Source organism: Epinephelus fuscoguttatus, linkage group LG16 (genome assembly GCF_011397635.1).
Source record: "Epinephelus fuscoguttatus linkage group LG16, E.fuscoguttatus.final_Chr_v1".
In the NCBI taxonomy this organism is placed as follows: Eukaryota; Metazoa; Chordata; class Actinopteri; order Perciformes; family Serranidae; genus Epinephelus; species Epinephelus fuscoguttatus.
Genome location: NC_064767.1, coordinates 21,541,689 through 21,565,570, shown reverse-complemented (window position 1 = coordinate 21,565,570; position 23,882 = coordinate 21,541,689). Strand labels below are relative to the sequence as shown.

General features: G+C 39.6%; 1 protein-coding gene across 1 annotated transcript in view; it reads right to left on the bottom strand.

Moving 5' to 3' along the window:
• The window catches only part of hpse2 (heparanase 2), a 78,195-nt gene continuing 54,313 nt past the window's right edge, over positions 1 to 23,882 (bottom strand). Inside the window, exons 7-12 of the mRNA XM_049600869.1 lie at positions 17,193 to 17,286; positions 15,665 to 15,771; positions 15,331 to 15,445; positions 7,883 to 8,028; positions 5,538 to 5,684; positions 1 to 1,603 (exon numbers count right to left, since the gene is read on the bottom strand). Coding sequence (XP_049456826.1) covers positions 1,441 to 1,603; positions 5,538 to 5,684; positions 7,883 to 8,028; positions 15,331 to 15,445; positions 15,665 to 15,771; positions 17,193 to 17,286 — 772 coding nt within the window. The 3' untranslated portion in view covers positions 1 to 1,440. The remainder of the gene's footprint in view (positions 1,604 to 5,537; positions 5,685 to 7,882; positions 8,029 to 15,330; positions 15,446 to 15,664; positions 15,772 to 17,192; positions 17,287 to 23,882) is intronic.

Genomic DNA, 23,882 nt, shown 5'->3' with positions numbered 1-23,882 from the left:
CCAATCTTTAAATAAAATGGTTAAAATATTATAAAACTGAACTAAAATTAATCTCAAACAGGGGTAAACCATCTTAAAAGAAATAAAATACAATAAAAAAAAAACCTGCACCCATGACATTTGCATCTTAAACCAGCCACCCTGTTATTCAGTACAATACAAATTATTTTAAATTTTTCTTTAAAGTCGGGGCATTAGTACCACTAACGTAACTCTTATAAAAGAAATATAAAGACATAGCAAAGTATTTAATTATATAAATTAGGTGTATACTGTATGTAAGTAAACATATCAAGCTTAAATCACTTATTTCCGTCACTCTTCTTTTATGTACAATACATCATCTAATAATATACGACAGTAAATCTGTACAAAATTATGTAAAATATATCATGTATATTTAGTACAAAAAACCCTAGCAGCATAAGAGGATTATAAAATGTAAGATCACACTGAAGATAGTGAGATTAAAAGGATAAAATACACCTGAAAAACTGGTAGTTTATGATTCTGGAAGTGAGAGCAAAATGTAGATTTTGTGTTGATGCAGGCTGCATGTGACGACAGATGTTACAGATGGGTTCACATTGTTCTCCAGGTGCACATCGCTGCAACACAGCTCTAGAGACGCATCCTGGATATCGTACTCTCTGCAAAAACAGCCGTAAGAAATAACAGATTTCCCCTTTAAGCCACTCGATATGGCAAGAGAATAAATGATTAGTTTCAGAGGCAAAACAGACTGGACAGACACATCAGTAGCTTTATCAATAAAACACACACACATACACACGCACACACACAAAGCACGACCTTACGCACGCCACAGCCTTTTCTCTTTGTGGAAAGGATCAAGTCAAACTGAAGTTGACTTGTGTAGGCTTCAGAAATGTTGCCTGTTCAGAGTTTTCTCTCAGTCGGTCAGTGAAAGAGAAGAGAAAAGAAAACTCTTGACAGACACGGAGATAACAAAACTCCAAGAGAAGAAAATACAGCTTAATCAAGTCAGAGAATGTGGACTGATATCGCATAGCTTCATACAAAGCCACAAAACAGTCATACAGGTCCTGTAGCATATGAGGAGTTGTTGGTGAGAAGTGAAAGTGTTCAGTGCAGCCCTTTAAGGTTTCTGGGCAAATATTTCTTTGTTGGACCAGAGAAGACAACAAGAGAAGAGAGAGTTTCTTTCTAGCTTAATTATTACCACTGAAATAATGCTTGAAGTGGCTGTTGTTAAACCAGAGGACTGGTCTGTCTTCAAGCTGAATGTCCACTCTACTGAAGAGACAAAAATGTGAAAGTGGTATTCTGACATCCCTGTGTTCGTAAAAAATGTAAAAGCCACATCGTTGTTAAAGCTTTGAGTCGAGCTGTCAGAGGGTCTGTGGTTTGGTGGACATCTGAGCATCACTCCTGCGGCACAGGGGCGACGGATCAGTGTTATCTTCGGCAGGCGTATGCGTTAATGTTTTTGATGACATAAAAGCCTATGGTCATGGGAGGCATGGCTATTGTCCGTCCAGCCCTCAGTGTCTTAGGCTTAAACTCCGGGAATGTCTCATTGTCCACCATGAGCAGCTTCTCCCCGTTCAGCTGGACGAATCTGCAAAGAGAAGAGGACAGGAGGTAAGGAGGTGTTAATTCTTTACCTGCCTCCTGACACATAAAACTGGTAGGTGTAGAAAAATGAGAAATAAAGACAAGGCAGCTCATGAAGTTTTTAACTCACCAACAAAAGACGGCAAAATACACCCTCAGTCTGAGAGGGTTTGATTCTGTCACTTGTACACTTGGGGGTGCTGTTGTTACAACAATTGCAATATTACAGCTGCATAAGTGAAACCTGCACAGTTGGGAGTCAGCTGCACTAAGATAGTACATTTCAAAGAGTTAGAGCAAAGACAATATTCATCTTATGCAACAATCACTACTCCTGCTCTTTGCAGTACATGTTACAAAGCTACAAAAACCTTCACAGCACTAACAAGAACATCTGAAAAACAGTTCTAAAAAGTGAGAAATTGTTCAAAATATTTTTTGATATAATCTAGTTTGTCATGTTCCATTCAAGCACTACTGGTTCAGACACATGTTGTTATAGTACTTTAATATGACAACCAGATTTCACAGTCTAAAAAAAGTAAATTGGCTTATTGCAAACAGCTAAAAATGTTTTATTTTCCTTTTTGCTCTCGGGGGAGATGATTTACTTTCTTCAAACAGAGGACAGAACGAGCTGCATCACAGCTGTTTATTGCAGAAGTTATTAACAGCTTCATACATTCACTCTTTTTTTTCTATTAGTTAGAGGGACATCATTCTAAAACAGTTATATTGTACATATTTGTTATAGTACTTTTATAATATATATTTTTCATATTTATATATATTTATGTTGTTGTACTTTTATTTCCTCTTAACATGTTTATTGTAAGCACCAAACGCTTACTTGGAAAAAGACTTTATTCTAATTCTGATAATATTCAGTAATAATTTTTCGATGAGAAAACATTTATAATATCAAAGAATATTAAAGAGTAGTTATCACACGTCACATGTCAGTTGTAATTTAAGGTGCACTCTTTTGCAAATGGATTATGGGGTGAATAAGGGTAATCATCACAAAAATATTGCACAATAATTAATATGATTTAAAAAATACAGAATGAAAATATTATAAAACTTCCTGCATAACAGTCAACATGAGGAGAACCTTCAAATTTTTTATTTTTATTTTAAAAATACCTTGTTCGTCTTTACCCTTAAAATGTTTAAGAGTGTTAAAGGTTTATACACCAACAAAGCTAAGGAGTTGCAGTTTCAGGTTGTATATAGGCTCCAGACTAACAACAAGTTTAATCCTTCGCTTTCAAAACACTGCAATAAGTGTAAAATTTCTGAAGCTTCGTATTTCTGCCCCCCTTATTAATGACTTCTGGATCAAAGTGTGTAAAGAAATCGAAATTATTTTTAAGACAAAAATAACTGTTGAACCTTTGTTTTGCATTCTTGGGACACAGTCAGTAGCTCTGAACCTTAGCCCCTCTTCAATATTTAGTGTAAAGAGGTGTGCTCTTCTTCAGTGGATTTCAGATATTGTTCGTACAGTTTCATATTGGATCCGGAGCACCATGGAACTTACACCTTTAGAAGGACCGGCCATTCAAGTTTATTCACATTTGGGACCCTTTTCTGGACTATACTGTAGAAATGACAGGGCCCGGGCCCTGAGGAGTGGGCTGTATGGACTAGCATGGACTGAGGTCTTGAAACACATCTCCATGTAGGTTTTTGTGTTCAATATGCCACTACCTCTAAAATGTACTCGATTGCCCCTCAGAACTGTAATGCTGTGAACCTTTACTCATTTATTTATTTTCTTTTTTTTTTTCTTTTTGTTTTGTTTTGTTTGTTTTGATTTTTTTCTGTTTGTTTGTTTTTGGTTTGGTCATATAGAACACATTTCCCCCACTTACGAAAAAAAAAAAAATATATATATACATATATTTTTATTTCTATTTTTTTTCCCTGTAACATTTCCTGCACTTTTCCTGCACTTATGGGGGATATATTTTTTTCCACAAATGCAGGAAATGTGTTCTGTGTAAGTTAGGGAATAGGTTGAAAAGGGGAGGCATATGAAGAGACCGAGCCCTTTATTTTGTATTGTTATGATCCTCAACTCAATAAATAAAAAGTGTTAAAGTATGTGTGATATAATAAATCATGTTCTGAAGAGAATAAAGTTTTTATACTGTTTTATCACCTTTAACACAACTTTTCCACCTTGAAGTGCTGCTGTTAGTAGTAACCCTTTTTTATTATATTGTTTTACTGTAAAGTTCTCAAGAATTTAAGGATTAAGGTGAGGACTCTGGATATTTTTATGTGAACCTCAAATTCAATAAAATATCAAATAAAATTATGCTCAATGAGGAGAAGTTATGAATCAAACTGAGTTGCTCAGAGCTCCCTGAACATGCACGGACCTGAATACTTGGCCAACTTAAAAAGTCCCACTACTCAGACACGTTTATAGACATCTGGTGTTGCTAAATTCTTCATAAAAAGTCTCCCTGTGCTCCCTGCGGTAGAGGAAAGCACTTAAGGCCTGAAAAAGGCCCATCGTTAGCTTTCTCTCCTATTAATTGCCTCGCAATCCTGTTCTAACACCTAAAACATCCTCCATCATTACGCTGTTATTGAGGGATCATGCCTGAGCCACCATTAAGGCCGTATGTCGGTATCGTATAACACATGGACACACACACACACACGGTCCTGAATCATTAGACTGTTATTCCAGAATTTAAGGCTTAAGTGTAAGTCAGAATAACAGGCCAGAGGCTTAAAGGAGAGAGGAAGAGACGGAAAGCATAAATTTATATTTTATAGGTCATTTTTAAGCAATATGACTTATATTACCTCGATACATGAAGTGTAATACATCACAGTAAAAAATGTGAACAGAATTGAGAACTAGAATGGCCAAAATATACGATAGGGAATAAAAATTCACTGATAAAACATCTTCTGCAGGCTATAAAAACACACTCAAACAAAAGGCTCAGTCAGTGATTCCTTATAAAACTAGGTTGGCAAGTTTCAGTTTCAGGAAAGCAGTTTATCATGACAATCTGAGTAATGGTGCTTCATTAAAAAATGATAAGGGTTTATTCTTTATTTGCTTTTAATCTTTTTGTATTATTCCTCATGTTGTCCTAAGATATCAACAATCTAAGAAGATTTTGCGTGTCAGCATTCAGCTACAAGTTTTGTGCTGTGTATTCACACAACCTGCCGACTCGGCATGAATTACAGCTCACGTCCAACACCCATTGTTGTCTTAAAATGATTTCACTGCAGCGTGTGAAGCGCTGCTGTTTAACACCCTATTAAGGTTGGAAAAAATAAAATAATTTGAGACCCATAAAGCTGTTTATGAAATTCTTTCTCATCTCAGCGCCTTTCACACCTTTGCAAAAATAATTACTTTTTGAAAACAGCTTCGACCACAGTTTTCATCATTAGAGGAAAAATGCTTTTTAAATCGAAGGGTGAAAGCCAGAGGGGCGTAGGTGACATTTGACTGACTTTACAGGACAGACAAAATAAAAAGTGACCACATTTTGTCCCGAATTTGTTTATTGATTTTATTTTTTTATATTAAATCTCCATAAACATGTGGACGACAATATAATATAAAATGAACAATATTTAGACAATTATTTAAACATATTTTGAAGTAAAAAAAGTGCATCGACGGCCTTTTTGGCCCCAAACAGTTCAATGTGTTCAGTATTAAGTCTTTAAGATTTTGATTGATAACTCTGGATTGGTTTATAATTCACAAGAACCCTTTTGGCAGTAGAGAGATCTACTTATACCCTGGAAATGTCTTGTTTGATCCGCACAAATGAATAAAACTGGACACTGTAAGAAACTCACACTGTTGTTTGGATAGAAAACAATTTTTCAATGCCAGCGTGCATGTGCATATGTGTGTGTATGTGCATGAGAAGGAGAGAAATACTAACTTGGCTCTCAGTCCATCAGTGCCGTAGGGTTGCAGCAGGTACTGATGGACTGTATTGTTCCGTAACGTCCCCGCCAACTTGATTTTCTTCCGCGACCGATGCAGGTTGATGATGTAGATTGTTATGGACCCTCTCACATAGTTATGACTGGTGCCGTGAAGAAGATGACAAACATCGCATTAATTTTTCTTTACTTTGTGAAAAGACAATCAGGGAGAAAAAAGGCTCCTCTCCACATCTGTTAATGGGGATTCATTATATACTACGTTGCCATGCTGAATAAAATTCTCTATAATTAAAGATGACTACAAAGAGAGGAAAGCCTTTGATATTTTATCACATATAGTGAAAGGATCAAACCACAGCCTCTTGATCTAATCTGGATCAAAAGGCTTGCAGAAAAATAATAAAGAAAGATAAAGCATGCTCAAGAATGGAATTCTATTAAGCAGCAAGTTATCATCTATATTTAGTATGAACCATAATAAACCACTTTTCAATTTCAAAGCAGTTATCATCCCTTTAAGGGCTATCTGATGCAAAGATCTGCTTCTTTCGTACAGTGTTCAATATTAAAATGCTGTCACTGCTTAGCCCAGGGTCAGATGAAGGGTGTGAATGCGACGGGCAGCGCTTCTTGAGTTACACAGACAACAGTGTTTGAGTCGCTCTCCTGAGAGCAAAGCACTGGGGACACAACTTGATAGGGATACTGGCCAGAGGTAAATAACTTTGCGAGACAGATAAGACAAACATGATAAAATCTAATAAGGGCCCAGATATGAGGACAAAGACAACACAGCTGTAGTGAATACCACATGTCGGCCTTGGTGTTCAGGGTCAGTGCTGGTAGACATCTCTCCCAGTCGCCACCTCCAAAATCTCATATCTTTAAAACAATCTTGGTTTTTGGTTCAGTGTTTATCTTTGTTCCTTTGGGCTCACGGTGAGACATTTATTTCATCAACCCTGCAAGACTGCCGATATTCAATATATTTACTGGGAGAAATACTGTGTGTATGGGAACGCCGTGAGTCTGGCTCTGGGTTAAACTCTTGGAGCCTCGTCTCTGAGAAACGTGGAGCATGGCTCCGAGTGATAGATCAGATGTTAGATGGAGGTGGAGATAATAACCTCTCAGGCCTTTCAGATGATGAGGTTCTTAGCGATCCAAACCAGGAACATAAACATGTGTTGATGCTGTTTGATGTCAGAGCGTCGCTGGAAAGTGAAAAAAATGCCATGCAAACCGCTAAAAGGGGTAAAAGGGCAGTGAAAGTCAAATGTCTAATCTGCAAAGACTTTTCAAACCACTGACTGCCTGAGCACATTTAGTCTTTGCTGTCTTACACAGTACACTCAAAACACTATGACTACAATGGCTCATCCACTTCAGGGCTGTCTGTGGAAAACCACAAAGTGGCAGAAATAATCGCAACTGAAACTTTGGATTCAGCTTCAGGGCTTCACTGTCTAATCACATGAGTCCATGGCTGATTGGTGCATTGAGTGGAGCTGAGTGGCACTGCATGCCATGGGCATCTCTTTACTCCCAACTTCACCATACATACCATGTGGCTGAGTGAATACACTTGTTGAAAAGTATTTCAAATATTTGCACGCATTGTCATCGGGCCTCGTGTGTGTGTTGGTTATGCAACTCCTGCCCAATTATCGAACCATCTATCTGTGTAGTTTTTCTAAGAGATGCTCCACCTGTAAATGAGCCCCGTCTAGATTAAGGCCGTAAGTCTAGCCTGGTGCTGACAGCCACTGGCCTGGGTTAAATGATAACCTTGAACAGGCCATGGTGGCAGTCTTTATCTCCTCCCGGCACAGACTGCCTTATTGTCCCTCCCCCTCCCCCTCCAATACCCCCCTCCAGCCAATCCGAGATGGGATAAAGGCCCGGCGCACCTTTCAGCGGCTCTTTGACGGCAGAGAGACAGAACCCACACACCTGATAAGTGATACCTGTTAAGTTTTATAGGCTGTGAGCTGTGAATGAGCGGGTGTCTGCGGTCTGCTTATTTATGGGAAGCCAAATGGGCTGGTTGGGGATTTTGTTCTTCCCCACCAGACACTGAGCCTCAGGTGTGTGTGCAGAAGGACACAGGGAGTAGGAAAAGATAAAACCACCGCAGTCTGTTTCCCATCTAAATCTTCAAGGACATTCAAGTATTGCTACACATCACTGAGAGGCCGAGAGGATGTGTGCTTTGTCATCGGTCAGCTTCAAATGAAAAACTAAAAATCAAAGTACTGTACATAATGATGTGCACACTCCCGCTGTGTTAAAGTGCAGGTTACAAACTAATCCAAGGTGGCTCGGCTGTAGCACATACTTGGAGTAGCTGGTACAGTGGGCGTAGATGCGTAGCTTGTCTCGTATGACTCGTCCTGGTTGCGGCTTCCTCTGCAGTCCGGCCACACGCACAGCTAAAACCCTCGGACCAACCAGATGCTTGAAGAGCAGAGAGAACCAGTAATCCTGTAAGAACAACAGCAACACATACGCACACACACAGACACACATTTGGCATTAGTTTGTTGACAGTATGGGTTCATTCTATCTTAATGCTCGACACAGAATTCACCTAATAGTTGTTTTAACATACAATGCAATAGCAGGCAGGTGTGGAATGGAAGTTTTAAAGATCTGATCTGACCGAACATCAAACTCCACCATAGTTAAAGGAACAGTGTGTGGGATATGGTGGCATCTTGCAGCGAGGACTGCAGATTGCAACCAGCTGAAACTTCTCCCGTGTGCCAAGCATGAACTTCAGGTTAGGATTCATTCAGTGTTCATTGTCCAGGAAGTTTTTGAATAATCCACAGAGGCCTCTTCCTCTCCAAAAGAAATGAACCAGTTGATTAAAACTAGTAAAAACACTGAATGAAGCAGTTTCGATTTACAAATCAGTGTTTCTCTGATGCCGTTTGGCTCATCACAGACGAGCCCCTAGCCCAGTAACTGCTAATGTCTGCTAATTACTTAAAATCCAGACACTGGGGGATTTTTTTTTTTTTTTTTTTTACAGAGAGCAGAAGTATCTGGGTCTCTTTTTCTCTAAAACAAAAAGAAAAATACACCGAATAAAGCGGTTTCAGTATCAGTGTTATTCCGATGCTGTTCGTTGTGGAGGGGCTGCTAATCAACACAAAGATGCGAATAGCCATGTGAATGGGCAACTGTAATACATGGCAGTGCAAGATGGTAGACTCTGTGGTAGGGATGGACATTTCACGTGACTTTCATATTTGAGTACTTGCTAACATTATAATAGGGGTGTAAATTGAGCAACAACAGAAAACAAGTGTAATTTAGAATTCATTTATTGGACAACCAGGCCTCAATTAGACTAGTAAACGTAACAAGAAAAATCAGCAAACTTGCTGTTGCTCCTGTTAACGTTACACAGGTTAGACACAGCACTGAAGGACCATCTCTGGAACCGATCTCCTCGAGGTTAGTTCAACTTCTGCCTGGCAAGCAAGAGCTAACACAGCAGCAGCGGTTGACATCCAACACCAAGCTGTTTAAGGGTCCACACAAACTCACACCTACACCATTAAACCCATTAAATAACATTAGGTAACATTAGCCATGTGATGCTAAAAGTTAGCCCCATCAACTATGTGTGTGTGTGTGTAAGATAAGAAAAATAATGATCACATGTGGGTGGGGCCCCGATGAGTACTCTATACTGTATGTTGAATGAATATTGACATCCAAACGAGTACTCGAGTACTCATGCCCATCCCTACTCTTTATTCAGGTGATTGTACACCAAAGAAAACATACGTGTTATATCATATTCCATTTCTGCCAATATATCCCCCTGAATCATACACACTGAACCTTTAAACATGAGGGTAAATCAAACATCAGAATCTTTATTGAAAGAGACCATTTATCACAACAATGTTGGATTCTGGATTCCCATGAAAGAAAATAATCCTAAAATCTCCATTTTGCTTCTTCAGCCATGAAATGCTTTACCAGCTGTGAGACTTAGAAATGTGCCAGCAAAGCAGCTTGTCTGCGACCGGGTGAAAAAAGAGACATATTGCACAAAAATGTCAAGTCCAAATATGTCAGCACTTTGACATTCGACATTTAGTTGGAGCTGATTGCCCCATGTAGCATGTCACATTGTATCCAACAACCGCTGACCCATTTAGAATTGACAGGTCTTAAATATGACATTTTTACAAAATATTATGCTCCATCATGAATTGCTGTTTTGGGTTATCATTGTTGAGTGGTCCACCATACTGTGTCTCACTCTACAGACTACACAGACTCAACACCTCTCCGAGAGACCCAGAACAACATGTGTTCCTCAGGAAGTTCTCATGCAATCCTGCATATGGCAACATTTAAGGGCTTCTTTTTTCCACGGAGGCTTTAACTTAATTTGCTGCCAAGGCATCGAAGAAGCAGAGCACAGTATGGAACTGTATAGTGTTGGCCACAGGCAGAGGGATGGATGGATGAATGTATGGCCAGACCTGTGATCTATGATTATTACATAGTGTATAAAACAAAGAACAGTTATGAGTCTGGAGTTTTATTTGTGCAAGATGGCCGGAGTGATGCTACACTCTTGCTTTGTTTTTAAATTTCAAAACTTGATTAAAAAAAACCCTCAATAAATTCATTCTTTCAACGGGAACTGGTGGGACAGAAAACTAAATTTTTTTTTTTTTTGGCTGGGGGATCACCTGGGGTCCTAAATCCCAGCAGCTCTGACTGTCTGCAAGTTTTCCTGTCTAATTGCCTGTCTGTCTGTCTCCCTATTCTTTCTCTGCATTTATTTTCACCCTGTCTCGTTTGCCCTCAACTCTCCAAACAGACAGATGTCATTTGGTGGAACAACCATCACTTTGAGATCCAATCAAAATACCATATAGACCAACAAACAGAAAGAAAGACAAGCAAGTAAACAAGTAACATGTCAAGGACTCAAGAAAAGTAAAACCATACAGCAATCAAACCTCAGCTGCACAGCTAAGGGAATAAGAGCACAATAACAAGGGGAATAAAAAATACTGTTCAGTGTTCGGCTAAATAGGGCCAATGAGTCAGACTGCCTGGTTGAGACACTTTTAATCCATAAGAATCCAGAGATCAAAGTATGAGGTCATACTGTTACACAGGAAGTTCAAAATTTCAGTGTTTTTAATTTAACTAAATCCATGAAGAAGTCAGAGCAGGCTCTAATTAGGTTTCCCATAAAATAATAAAAAGATAACAGCTGTTAAAAATGAAGACAAAGGCATATCCAGGAAAAGGTAAAAATATGTGTGACATGCAGAGTCATGACGCTTTGCAAGTCAGAGGGTTCAATATGAGCAGAAGGGGCTGTTATGGCCAAGATACACCAAACCGACATCATAGAACGAGTTGCGACGGAAGCTGACTGTTGCATCGCATCATGTTGGCTGTGTCTTAGCCAGAAGCACTGAAACTGCACTGCTCTGCACTGAAAGGCCTGACAGACCGAGCCGAAAGACGGCCGTTGGCCAGTGTTGGGCATCATTAAACCTTTGTCGCCCTAGTCTTTGAGGTATATCCTAAACCATTGACCCTCGTCTGCTTTTTTCCGGCAAATTCAGCATGTTGAATCAGCGTTCCAGATGGCGGAGCCCGTCGGTGAACGAAATCACTCTTAGTGGCAGTTCAGCGAAGTGGACAACAAGAGAAGCGTAAGTGAGAAAAGCAAAAAAACAACTAAAGTCAATAGGCTGTGAGATCTTTGAATATTGAATATTGAAATTATTTTTTTTTAAGCTATTGAGCTCTTTGGTAGAAACGTTTTGTGCTGGTTTGTGTTATTGTTCACTGGCGCAAAGTTAATATGCTTTGTCAGCATTGGATTATATTGTTAATGTGCTAACTGGCTAACTAGCTTTATGATGGTCTTGCGGTTTCCCTTTTCAAATAATGAATACAGACAACCACCCCCTGCTGGTATGAGAAAGTTATTTCCTTTCATGGAGGCACAAAACGTATGTGCTAGTCGGCCGCCAGTTGTAGTCTTTGCAGTGTGTTTATGTGCAATTTTTTGCCAAGACGTACATGACGTAATGCAACGCAACTTGGGCTGCCCCATCTAAGATTTTTCCTTGTCGACCCATAGTCATCATTTAGGGCCATTAGTCGTCTAGTTGCCCACATGTTTACAATATTAATTTAATTATTAAATTATATATTTTGGGTGGGGCAACACAATGGTTTGAGTTGAAGGTGTGAGAAAGAATAGTATCAGTAACATTGTTAACACTGTGCTACATTACAGAGAAATACAAAACCGTACTAATGAACCTTCATTAATATAGGCCTATATTTTATCTACAAGTGCACGTCACACACTGAGTGAGCCGCTTGTTAATGACGCTGTCCGTAAAGCAGTAATGATTATGCTAAGTGGCTAATGGGCATGTAGCTACTTCCATGTTTCAGATGATACGCCATGTTTGTAGTCGACCAATGAAGATGAGTTTACATATCACCTTGGGTTTGTCCTTCACCTTCTCAAAATGATCCCACACTTTGGATTTCCTGCCCGACATGTTATTAACTAGCCTGTGGAATTACCACAGGTGCCAGCCCTGGAAATATACATGACTCCTGTCTGACTGCTGAGCATGGACACTTCCTATGTCTGTCCTTTAGAAATTAAATTACCACATGGTCCAGTCATATAGGTTTTGTTTATTTATTTTGACAGACGCAGCTCCTAATAGAGTTTCATGTTTGTTTGGATTTTTTTTCTGCAACTAAGCAACCAATGAAATCTTGCCAACTAATGACCTTTCTCGTCGACTAACATTTAGTCCACTATTAGAGGGCAGCCCTAGACGCAACAGACAGCTGTTGTTGCCTGTAGTTCTTTGATGTTGTTTTGGTGTCTGGGCCTTAACACACCTACACCACAAAGACAACAGCCAACAGACAACTAGCACATATGTTCTGCGCGCCTTTGTAAGAGGGCTCTCCGTACCAGCAGGCGGCTATAGTCTGTATTCGTCATTCAAAATGGGAAACTGGAAGACCGACAGGACGTACACAAGACGCTATTTAGCCAGTTAGCACATTAACAACACGAAAGAACAAAGGATATTTACCGTGCACTAGCAAACAATAACATAATAATAATTACAAACGAGAGCTCAATGGTTAAAAAAAAAAAAAAAACTTCCCTCATATAACTGCTTTGTTTGGATCTCACTTGCTCTTGACTTCTGCTTCTTTTCTTGTGCACTGAGCTGAACTGCCAATCAGAATGATTTCATTCACCAAAGGGCTCCGTCAACTCTGAAACCAATATGCTGAATTGGCCAAAAAAGTCGTCAAAGGCTGACTACTGCCAAGGGTGCGGGACACAGCTCCAAAACTGGGGTGACAGACGCTCAGTGATGGCCGACCATCAGCTTGGTGTATTAGGGCCCTTTGAGACAGGCTAAACTGTGAGAGCAGCGTAGTGCCTCATCACTCTTCTCTGTGTGTGAGATGTAGGTGGGGGCTAGACAGCTGTATGTATTCGCCTGAAATATTTTCTGTCTTCAGAGCATTTGAAGGACAACCTATTCAGACAGGAACAATATGCCTTTTCCTGCTGCCAGACACTGAATACTGACATCTCTGTTTCTCAAAGAATTCATTTTACTTTGCTTTAGTTTGGGAGTTCACAACCCAGGAGACAACAGAGAGGATGATTGGGACAGGAGAGGAGGTAAGAAAAGGGATAACTCTGGAAAAAAGTGAAGTGGTTGAATCATTCAGTGGGCGGAGGGGTTTTAACTGGATTCTACCAATGGGGGAGTCGTCCTGTAGGGGAAGGGTCCAGGTCATAAATTTCCCATGCATTGGACAGGTTGGCCTGGCAGTGAATTCTCTCAGCAGGTAGGCTGTTGCAGCCTTCAGACATCCAGCCATGTTAAAAGCATTGTTATCCTAGCGGGAGACGGTCATTCCCAGAAAAATAATGGAAACGAAGCGGGAAAGAAAAATGAAGCCATTTCGATTTTTAATATCCTATAGATGAAGTGAGGCAGAAGAAAGTGCATGCCGGCTCGAGGCAACTAATGAGGGATTCAGTGAGAAATTATTGTTAGATAAGTTCATGAGCCCAACCGTTTAGTTCATGAGCCCAGTAACATTAGCTGTTAAAATGGTATTTTGGGACTGCCAATACGCCTTTCTGGCAGCTATTTCTGACCAAAGCAAGAATAAAAGAAGCTTGAATAATAACAAATGTTTGATTTCATCATCCAGTTTTCCTTTATTGCTGAAACAATGATTTACTGTGCACACCCTTAATGTACGCCTCTAGCCCCTGCTCTGCCTCAGCTTAATATAAATCCCTTTTTACGAACTTAATAAATCTTTTTTATGAACTTGGCTCATGATAGAATTTTATCACTTCTTCACACTTCTAATTTTTTCCCCAGCAAAATGAGATCAGTTTAATTCTAAGTCAAGACTTCAAAGTCCCCGTTTTAAGAGTAGTAAATTAGCAAGACAATTAGCAAAAATGCAAACATCTCACATCCAACTTCGAGTACAAGGAAGGAACATAAGTTTGAGTTATGTGTTTTTAAACAGGTAAAGCACTGCACTGTGGCCATTCCTTCCTTATCATTAAAAAAATGTCCAACTGGTCTGGTCTGTCCCCCTCCTGCTGCTGTGTTAAGACAAATGAGTATGTCTATTATGTCTACAAGTATCTCAGTTGGTGAGATGTATGTGTTAAGTCTGTTTATTGGTGGCTTTGTGATGTGATGCAATGCCTTTGTGATTATACTGCTAACCAGTGTCCCCACATGGACAATTAAAGTATTTAACTCTATCATTACGACCTGTTAAGTATGTCTCCTACACATCTGTGTTGTTAAAATTCTTGTCCCTTCATAGGCAGATCATTAGGGATGAAACAGTTTCCGGGGTTACGATAAACCGCGGTTAAATTCCGAACATTGAGTCTTACCAGTGCAAATTTTAACTATCAGTAAAACCATGTGAGGTTACACTGCTTTTAAAAACACAAGGTAAATAATGTCCAGCATCATGGATAGATTACTGAACAGGCCTACCAGTTACAGGCGCAAAATGTCACTCGAAGAGACACGTAAAACCAGGAAGAAGTACCGGTTTTAGGTGTTATTTTAGTTTTTATGGATTATTATTTTTGTTTAGGATAAAACTTGAGATAATTTCAAGTGAGCATCAGTACTTGTTGGACATTTCAGGACACTTTTTTCATCTCTACTGATCATCAACCATCTCAGATGATTAATTCAGCGTTGAGGACTGAACTTGTATTTCTGTCCCTGCATGATTCAGACCAAACCACGGAGGGACTCGGGATTGGGCAGTTCCATTTCACACAGTGTTGCAGGCTATTTTACTAACATGCCTGTGCATCAGCATCTCAGGTTGCAGATCTCTCAGCAGCTGACTGTCCCGCACAGAGAAGCACACAGTTGTGATGGGGGTTGAGCGGAGCAGTGACACTGTCCTGAGCTACTGACAAAGAGCTAAAGTTACATGGCATTTCGCCCCCGCGTCTAAGCACTCATCACCACTAAACGCCTTTCATCTCGCCTAATAGCTCCCACGGGAAAGAGCGAGAGGTGCCATCGAGGCACTGGGTCTGGTACAGGAAAGGTCCAGAGCGAAACAGGACTGCTCAGGTCAGATCCTTGTTATTACAATAAGGAAGGGTGAAAAGAGAAGCATTAGCCATTCTAATATTAGCTGAACTGACACTGAAAGACTCACGGGTAAAGGGTTAAAGTTCTGGTCCACGAGGTGTGTGTACCCGTAGTCAAAGAATGAGTGACGCAAGACAACATCAATCCCCTGCACAGCAGCCATACCCAGCGCGTTCACCCACCTGGAACACATATGAACACACAGAAAGGACACAATTGGAATGATTTTGACTGTGATACACATTGCAAAAAAAAAAAAAAAGGGGGGAATAAATACTTTTTCTTAACAAATATAAAGTCGTCTTGCGCAGCTGGCTTAGTTCATTATCATCAAAAGATCCTATCTACAAAACACACCACAACGGTTTCTCGAGCAGCTACAGTATGGTAACGGTACTTACAGGAAGCCAGCAGCGTATGTGTCAGAGAGATTACTGATGCCTCCTGCCCACGCCGGCCCCAGTCCACCCAACCACACCTTCTTACCAGGAGTGTGTGTGTTCACAACCTGCAACGAGTGATAGACACACAGGTCAGGGTTCTTACATATTACCCATTAAAAATTCTATATTCTTCCACACTTCACAATAGATTTTTCAAACTATATTTGGCATCTGGGTACAAATAGCTACATGTTTGTCATGTAAATAAATGGTTTTTAAAATCCAACTGTTAACATGTATGTGCATTCTGACTTTGTATGTTATTAGGTTGTCACATCATTAGCAGAAGTTTGTGGCCAGCTGCTGTAGCTCATTCAAATGAATTATTCTTATTCAATTATTATTCAGCTGTGCTATATTTTCCTTTCTTGAATGTATATATTAATTAAACATACAAAGCACATAACTGTACATATTATTATGTTAACTCCAATTCTATTGCTGTTTATTCTTCTGATGTATATACTGTAGTTAATTTGTCATACTCACAGCCTCAGCACAGTGACGACATATATTTTACTTTATTTCAATTTTTTAATTTTATATCTTGAGTAACTAGTGTTAAACATGGTAGCATAATTTTATTTTTAATTTTTACTATTTTATCTTGATGCACATTTCATTTCTACTTCATTTTATTTTATTGCTATATATTTACACACTTCATTTCATACTCTTATTCTTACATCTTATAAATCTCTTTTCTTTACATCAGAGCAGCTAAAACAAATAATTATTTCCCCTCAGGGATCACTGAAGTATTTCTGCTTCTGATTCTGATTGACACCAAATCCAGACGAGTTCATCTCTGCCCAAAGAGGAAGTAAAGTTACCAATGCTACCTATACTCATATTATGTTCCCCCTAGCATACTGAATAAATATTAGATTGTTTTTTTCCTCTTCTACACAGAAAAAACTAAAATTTGTTGAAAAAAGTTACTATATTTAATTTAACTGTGCAGCCTCGTTTATTCACTGCATCCATGGTAACAATGAACATGGCCATAATGGTATGGTTTCCTTATGCAGAAAATATAGTCCATTTACTTTTCTGATAACTACATCACTTCAAAACTCAAAACTGTTCAGACAGCGTCATGATGGATACAATGATTTTACCCTGAGTGCTCAATGTTGTGGTTTTACACATGTGGCTCTGTCATCACAAAAACCAGCCAAGGGCTGATGCATGACTTGGCAAACTCAAATAAAGTGCAAATATAACTTAAAATGAGTTATTTCTTCATATCCTCCCTTGAGGCGGTCTGAACGACCCGAGATGTGACCTCTGAAATATACACCAGACATTAAGTAAATTTGTATCTACAGTACAGATCTAAAACTGATTCATGGTATGCATCGGGCAGCTGCTTCAGAAATGATGTTATGATTATATACAGTCTAATTTACATACATTACATACATGATACAAAGATTATTCATGGCAGAGGTTAAATTCGGGACGTTTAGGGAAACGTAAGTACCTTGGTGACTTTATTGATTTGCTCTGTCAGTGTGTCCAGCAGACGAGTTTTTAGGAAGTCCTCCACTTTGTTCACTCTGCCGTCCATGTAATAACTGCAATGGAAATACACAGAAAATGCTGTGAGAGAAATATTCTTTCCCATCTATTGATCTATCCACTGATCCATGCATCCATCCAAGTTAATTCAAATTCAAAACTATATTTTATGATGTTATTATATCCTTCACACTGATGTAGATTCCCCATTACCATTACTACGGCTCCATGTGGACTGCAGGTTTAAAATCCAGACCCCTATGTATGATTTTCATTGGTCTCAGTAATGTAGCACACAATATTTGTTTCACTACAACAGCTACGATGAACAGGAACTGACATATTCAGTAATACGCATGTCTACTAACAATCCAGTTCTATGTGGGATTGCATAAAAGAGGAATTGGAAGCAGTGAGATTTCAAACTGAACAATACGGACAGCAATGTGTGTGTGAGAGATGAAGACACATAGCGGTAATGAGAGATGATGTTAAGAGAGCATGATGAGAAAAGAATTTATTGGTAGTTAGAGCCAAAGTCCTGAGGAACATCACCCTGTGGGCAGAGAGTAAACCTCTCTGAGATCTCCTTCAGAAGGCCAAGAGAGGAAAACAAGAGAGCAGCAACCCCACAGTTCACGAGTTGCATGAGTCTTAAAACTTCAACACCACAAGAGGGCCAGTGTGGGGAAAAAAAAAGAGAGAGCCAGGGGAAGAGGGTCATATTTCAGAGAGATTAAAAAAAAAAAAACCCTCAGAATTTTCAAGATTAAAAGTCATAAATTTTCGTGAAAAAACAAAACAAAAAAAACAACAACAAATGAATATTCTCTGAGATTATGAAGTCGTAAATTTGCGGTGAACAAAAAAGAAATAAGACTGTGGTGTCAACAAGAGCCAAAAGTCTTAATCCAAGCTGTCTTTGATTGCACATGGGAGAAATCTGCCTTCAAGGCTTTCTGCCAAAAATGTCAAGTAAGGTAAAGAGCGTCAAAGTCCATGTAGGGATGAAGCTGTGGTGGATGAAGGGTTAAACAGAGCACTTTCACCCAGGACACTAGGGATCGTGTCACACATGAGTCAGCACTGGCTTATTTTAGACTTAGCTGACTTATTATTTTCAGTTTTTAGGATGTATAAGGCTGCTGAAGGCTCAAGCCTGAGCAGGTTAGCTAAATAGTTCCCCCTTTTTTTTTTTTTCAGCTTTTGTCTTCATAAGACTAGACAGACTTGGGTGTGAAGGGGAGGGGGATGACATTCAGCAAAGGACCACAGGCTGGAATTGCACCAACTGCCTCTGCGGCAAGGACAACATGGCATGGGATGCCTGCTCCAACCACTGAGCCACAGGGCGCCCAAGGCCTGCTCACTTTAACGTCACACTCAATGTTGCTAGGACGCCCAGGAAGGACGTCCAGCTGATGGCCAGGCAACATCCAAAACGTTAGTCTGGACAATCAGCCCAGAAGGTTGATCCAACTTTGTAAAGGGAAACGATTTGGTTCCTTGACAAAAACAAAACAAAACAGAGAGACAAAATAATTCTCCCAATTTTCATTTTGTAAATTTGTGACTTTAATCTCAGACAATTTGAGGGGTTTTTTGCTGCAAATTTATGACTTTATGGTCCAGAGATTTTGTTGTTGTTGTAAATTTACCAGTTTATTTTCAGAGAATATCCAAGTTTCTCCTTAATTTTGACTTAAATCTCAGAAATTCTGATTTTTTTTCCCCTTGCAAATTAATGACTTTATAATCTCAATAATTTGCTTGTAAATTTGTATGTTTTTTCTCGTACTAGTTTAATCTCAGAGAATACCTAAGTATTTTTCTCATAAATGTTCAATTTTAATCTCAAAAACTCTGAGTTTTACCCCCCTGTCCTGGCTCCATATTTATTTAATTTTTACCTTCAATGACCCTAATAAGCCGTCGTGTAAAACTACACATGACAGCCAATTAATCAGTCAGTCAGGGCATTATATATTCTCTTAGGTGAAACTGCTTATGCTAAATTGCCAAGTGATGGTTAATCCAGATCTTACGGGCTCTTACAGAGGGAACATTATCACTCCGCATGCTACTCAGACATTTTTCAACCTCTTGTTCAAAGAAAATGAAAAAGTAATTCCTCACTTGCTTTTGTGGGTAATATTATACAGCACCGTGACAAAATAAAACAACAAGTCACAATGCAGAAACTGTTAATTAGAGATTTATAAAATCTGCGAGTCAATGCACAACAGATCACTTGTCTATTTCCTCTAAAGCAACAAATGTTATTAATCAAATACCAGATCAGATCAGTTCAGTTCAGTCCTGCTTAAAGCTGCAAATGTTTTGTTCCAATTTGGCTCATTATTTTTTTTTTCCAAAACCAGAGAAAATGGGCAATTTACAAATAAGGTAAACGAGTTGCTTAGGTAACATGAGTCAGCAGTGCATTTCTTAATCAAAAGTTCAACAAACTAAACAGGACGATGCCAAGAAAGAATTGACTGTATTGTGAATAACATGGCCAGAAGACATGAGGATGATATGATCATAACAACAGCAGGCCTCTACTGAACCTGTTTTGAAAGGTCTAACGTGTCAACAAGACTGCTGAGAACAGAGCTGAGTTTTATTCATGTGGGGTGAAGCACTGTTGCAATCTGAGCTTAACCTTGTTGAAAATTTCATCACAGTGTTGGAAAACTCCCAAGCTCCCGGCCTCAAACTGTAAACAACGCATGGATTAAGTCATAGCTTTACACAAATTATTTGGTTATCCTGTCATCTTTCCAGAGAGCTCACAATAATTCTTCGGTCCAGATCCCAGGGAATGAAATTCCAGCTCATATATGGACAGAGAATAAAAAACAGAACAAGTTATTAAAGCTAAATCTTGCACTACAAATCAGCACTACAGGAAATTTTGGCTAGGTAGAAAGGAAAGTTTTGCTTTCTTTGCTTAAGTTTGGTGGTTCATTAGAGCAGAAACCACATGAAGAAAGAAGTTTTTATTTCTTTCTTTATTTAACCAGACAATTCATTAGGAACAAATTATTAGTCCCATAACAGCCTTGCAAAAGGCAAGGCCTCTTAAATTAAAGGGAGTAGGGGCTAAAAAGAAAAGTCAGGAGTTTAAAGACAGCAGCAGACATCCAAACATTTCCAAAACACCCGCTACTTAATACAAACACAGCAAACAGTATGTGACAATAAACAGGCAACATAAAGAAAACAGTTTTAGTATTTTGAGCGGGACGGAGTGGATCACAGCGTAGTATTCATACCACTGTCTCAAGTCTAAGAACCAAGAATTTTTCCCTTTGTTCATCCAAAATTTTGGTATCATACTTCGGCTGCCAGACTGACCAGAATTCAATTAAATGCAAAAATGAACAACACTGTGTCCGAATGTTTTCCGTCAAAAGACCCATTTGGTCAGCTTGTTTTACACAGCTCTCGCTGTGCCTGCACCGCATCAAAGACAGCTCACTAACTAAACTATCTAGCACAACAGACATACAGTGCAGACTGCAGAACAAATATGTGATCAGATGGCAGACAGAAGCAGAGATGACAGAGAATCAATACACAAAATGGAAAAGTACATTAACTGAAACTTAAAGACCTATATTTTAAGTTTTATCAGAGTATATCTATGGTTTAAAGTACTAACAAAAGTACTGAAGAATAATGGTTCCTCTCACGTTAATGCTGCTTCAGTTAATGATCACAGAGAACTTATTAGTTGTTTGGTTGTTGCAGTCTCGTGTAGGGATGATAATTGAGAACTGGTTCCAGGTGGGAATTGGTTCCAAATTGTCTGATCCATCTAAATCGAATGCCACATGCGCCACTTTCGCCCCTCTCCAGTGGCTCCCTCTTAGCCTGGAAATCCATGAGTAATGAAAATGGCCCAACTCGAGGGGCGGCAGCAAGCATGCATTTGAAAATATCACTGCACGCAATTGGATAACACTACGACCAATCAGAACAATACACGGGGTGACGTATACGCTTAGCTACCAGCGGAGCTAACTGGTAGATTAGACTCTTGCCGTATCCGGTCGACAAAACAGCAAAAACGTCCTTCTTGCAAAGGAAAGGTTTGAGCGCCGTCCTCTGTTCCTCTTTTAGAGAAAAAGCCAAGTCTAGCTCGTTAATTGTAGCGGCCAAAGCCGTTTCAAACAAATGGTGTTTATCCGTAGCCATCTTGCAATGTTTACTGACTGATTCCGGACTTTGTCGCCACAGCGCTGCGGTTATCTGTTTAGCTCGCCTCTGGCCTGCTTATATCAGATACACCGATGTGATTGGTGCAACTCGGTTTCATGGGCATAGGTAATGAGCATCATTACTGATTGCCAGAGTGACTCGCTGAGCAAATTCAAATTGTGCTCTCGCAAGAACTCTGGATTTCCAGGGTAGCTCCCTCTAGCTTTGTCCAAAAATTGAGTACAGCGTTAATTCAGGCAGGACATGATGTCAAGCTCAGCTCACATCCCAGCTACATCAGCTGATCTCAAACCCCTTGATGAAAGTGAGTCAGCTGATAGATCACATGATTCCTCTCTATGCAACTAATTGGCGTATCCCATTCAGGACACCCTATTTAAACTGCTCTGGCCTGCCTTCTGTTGCTGTTGACTTTGCAAACCACCTCCACCCCAGCTCCCCCTTTTCATGCTACGTCTGACTTACCACTGTCATTTCTAATTGTCACTGATGCTGCTCTGTTCTGTTCCCGGGGGTCTTTGCTGCTGCTCTGTCTGCCTTGGGCTTGAAAATAAGGCTGCAACCAGTCCCATTCCTTGCAACAGAGGCATTCCTCTTCTGTGGGCACTGGGGCACAGCATTCACAGGTAGACCACCAATCTCCAGAGCTACTCAGCCTTGCAGCAGCCATTCGTCCTCTACCTGTTGCGCCTCTCTCTCTCTCTCTCTCTCCTCCTCCGTTCTTCAATTTCACGAAGCTCTTCGTCAGTGTATTCTTCCAGCTGTTGCTTCTTGTTTAGGCACTCTATGAGATCGCTGCTTGTTCTCGCGGTATTTCGGCCGCGCTTTGGAAAGCAGTGCTAGATGATAAACAAACATGGCAGCACACCGGTAAGGTAAGACAACACGTTTACATGTCGTTTTCTATATGTTCTCTGACATTTATCCTAATGATATGAGGCGGTCTTTGTGGGAAAAAAAAGCTTGTTTAGTGGACTAACTTTGCACTTGAAGGGATGCCCGTTCTCTTACGTTTTAACAGGTCTGACGCTACTAATGCACCCCGGCTGTATCTAGGCTAACGGCTAACATGCTAACTATTATTTTTCGTCATGAGTCACTTGAAACAAATTTAGGACGATAGGAGACAGGTTGAAATAAACCGAAATTTCCCTTTAAGAAGTTACATTCTCCAACTGTTAAACTGTATAGCCAATACACCAAATAGGAAACCAAACCTCAACAGCATAAGCTAGTCTTGAGTCTACCTAGCTAGGCTAGCAATGGATTCCAAATCCAAAAAAGGAAATGTATTGGAGGAAAATAGAGTATTTAATGCAATGATTCCTAACTGGTCCAGCCACGGGGTCCAGATTTCTCCCTAGTGACCAGTTCAACGTCCACAGTTTAATACATTAGAGTCATACTTGCATTTGGCGATGTTGTTGAGCTACTTTGCTGTCTATGTGCAGTAGCTGTCCAGTGGTCACTCATTTTACAGCAGGAAACAGCACATCAAAATAAAAACTCTGTGCTGGAAATTTACCTTACTTCAAAATAAAGTGTGTTTTTACAAAACTTGACACTTTCCACATTCCAAATGAACCCATAACCCATTTTTTGACCGCAACCCACCAGTTGGGAACCACTGTAATAGGGTGTGGACAGGTTTGTTTGTTTTTATTGCCAATGCTGCAAAAATAAAGTAATCATAAAGAGCCCACTGCAGAGTAGCCACCTTGTGGTAAAACATATTAAGGAATGCTCATTTAGTCCTATTAATATATTAATAGGTCTAAATGAGCATTCCTTAATATGTTGATAGGCTAATTTACACTTAATGGGCTGTGTTACCTTCATATAAGACTCAAATATATTTTGCGGCTCCAGACAACTTTCTTTTTTTTCTTTTTTTAATTACTTTTAGGTCTCTTTTGATAGTTAAGGTTGCCAGTCCCTGGTCTACACTGATAGAGACTCGCCACAAGAAGGAGTCAAAGAAGAAAGAAAGAAAGAAAGAAAGAAAGAAAGAAAGAAACGGTTTAAAGCGTGGCTTCATCTCCCAAAGAAAGATGGTAACAGTGCTGCTTGTCATGTCTGTAAAAGATCATTTCAAGTATGGCTGGAAGCACCAGCAATACACTGAAACATCTTTCTATGCAACTTTGGCTTTACTTCCAGGAATGCCATGTATTTGACACTCGACACGCAACTGCCACAGCTTCCCAACTGAGCAGCAAGTCTGTTACTAAGGGTAAATATATCCTGTTATAATAACATTAGCGCCATGTGGGCAGGCTTTGCAGATTTTTTCCTTGACTATAAAAACAAAATGAAAACAACAAATATTCTCTCATTTCATCCACAGTGTTCAGACTCAGAGGTAATAAAACTGTTGTGTCGAGGCTGAAAACATGTGTAGGCCTACTTTTTTCCCCCTACATAG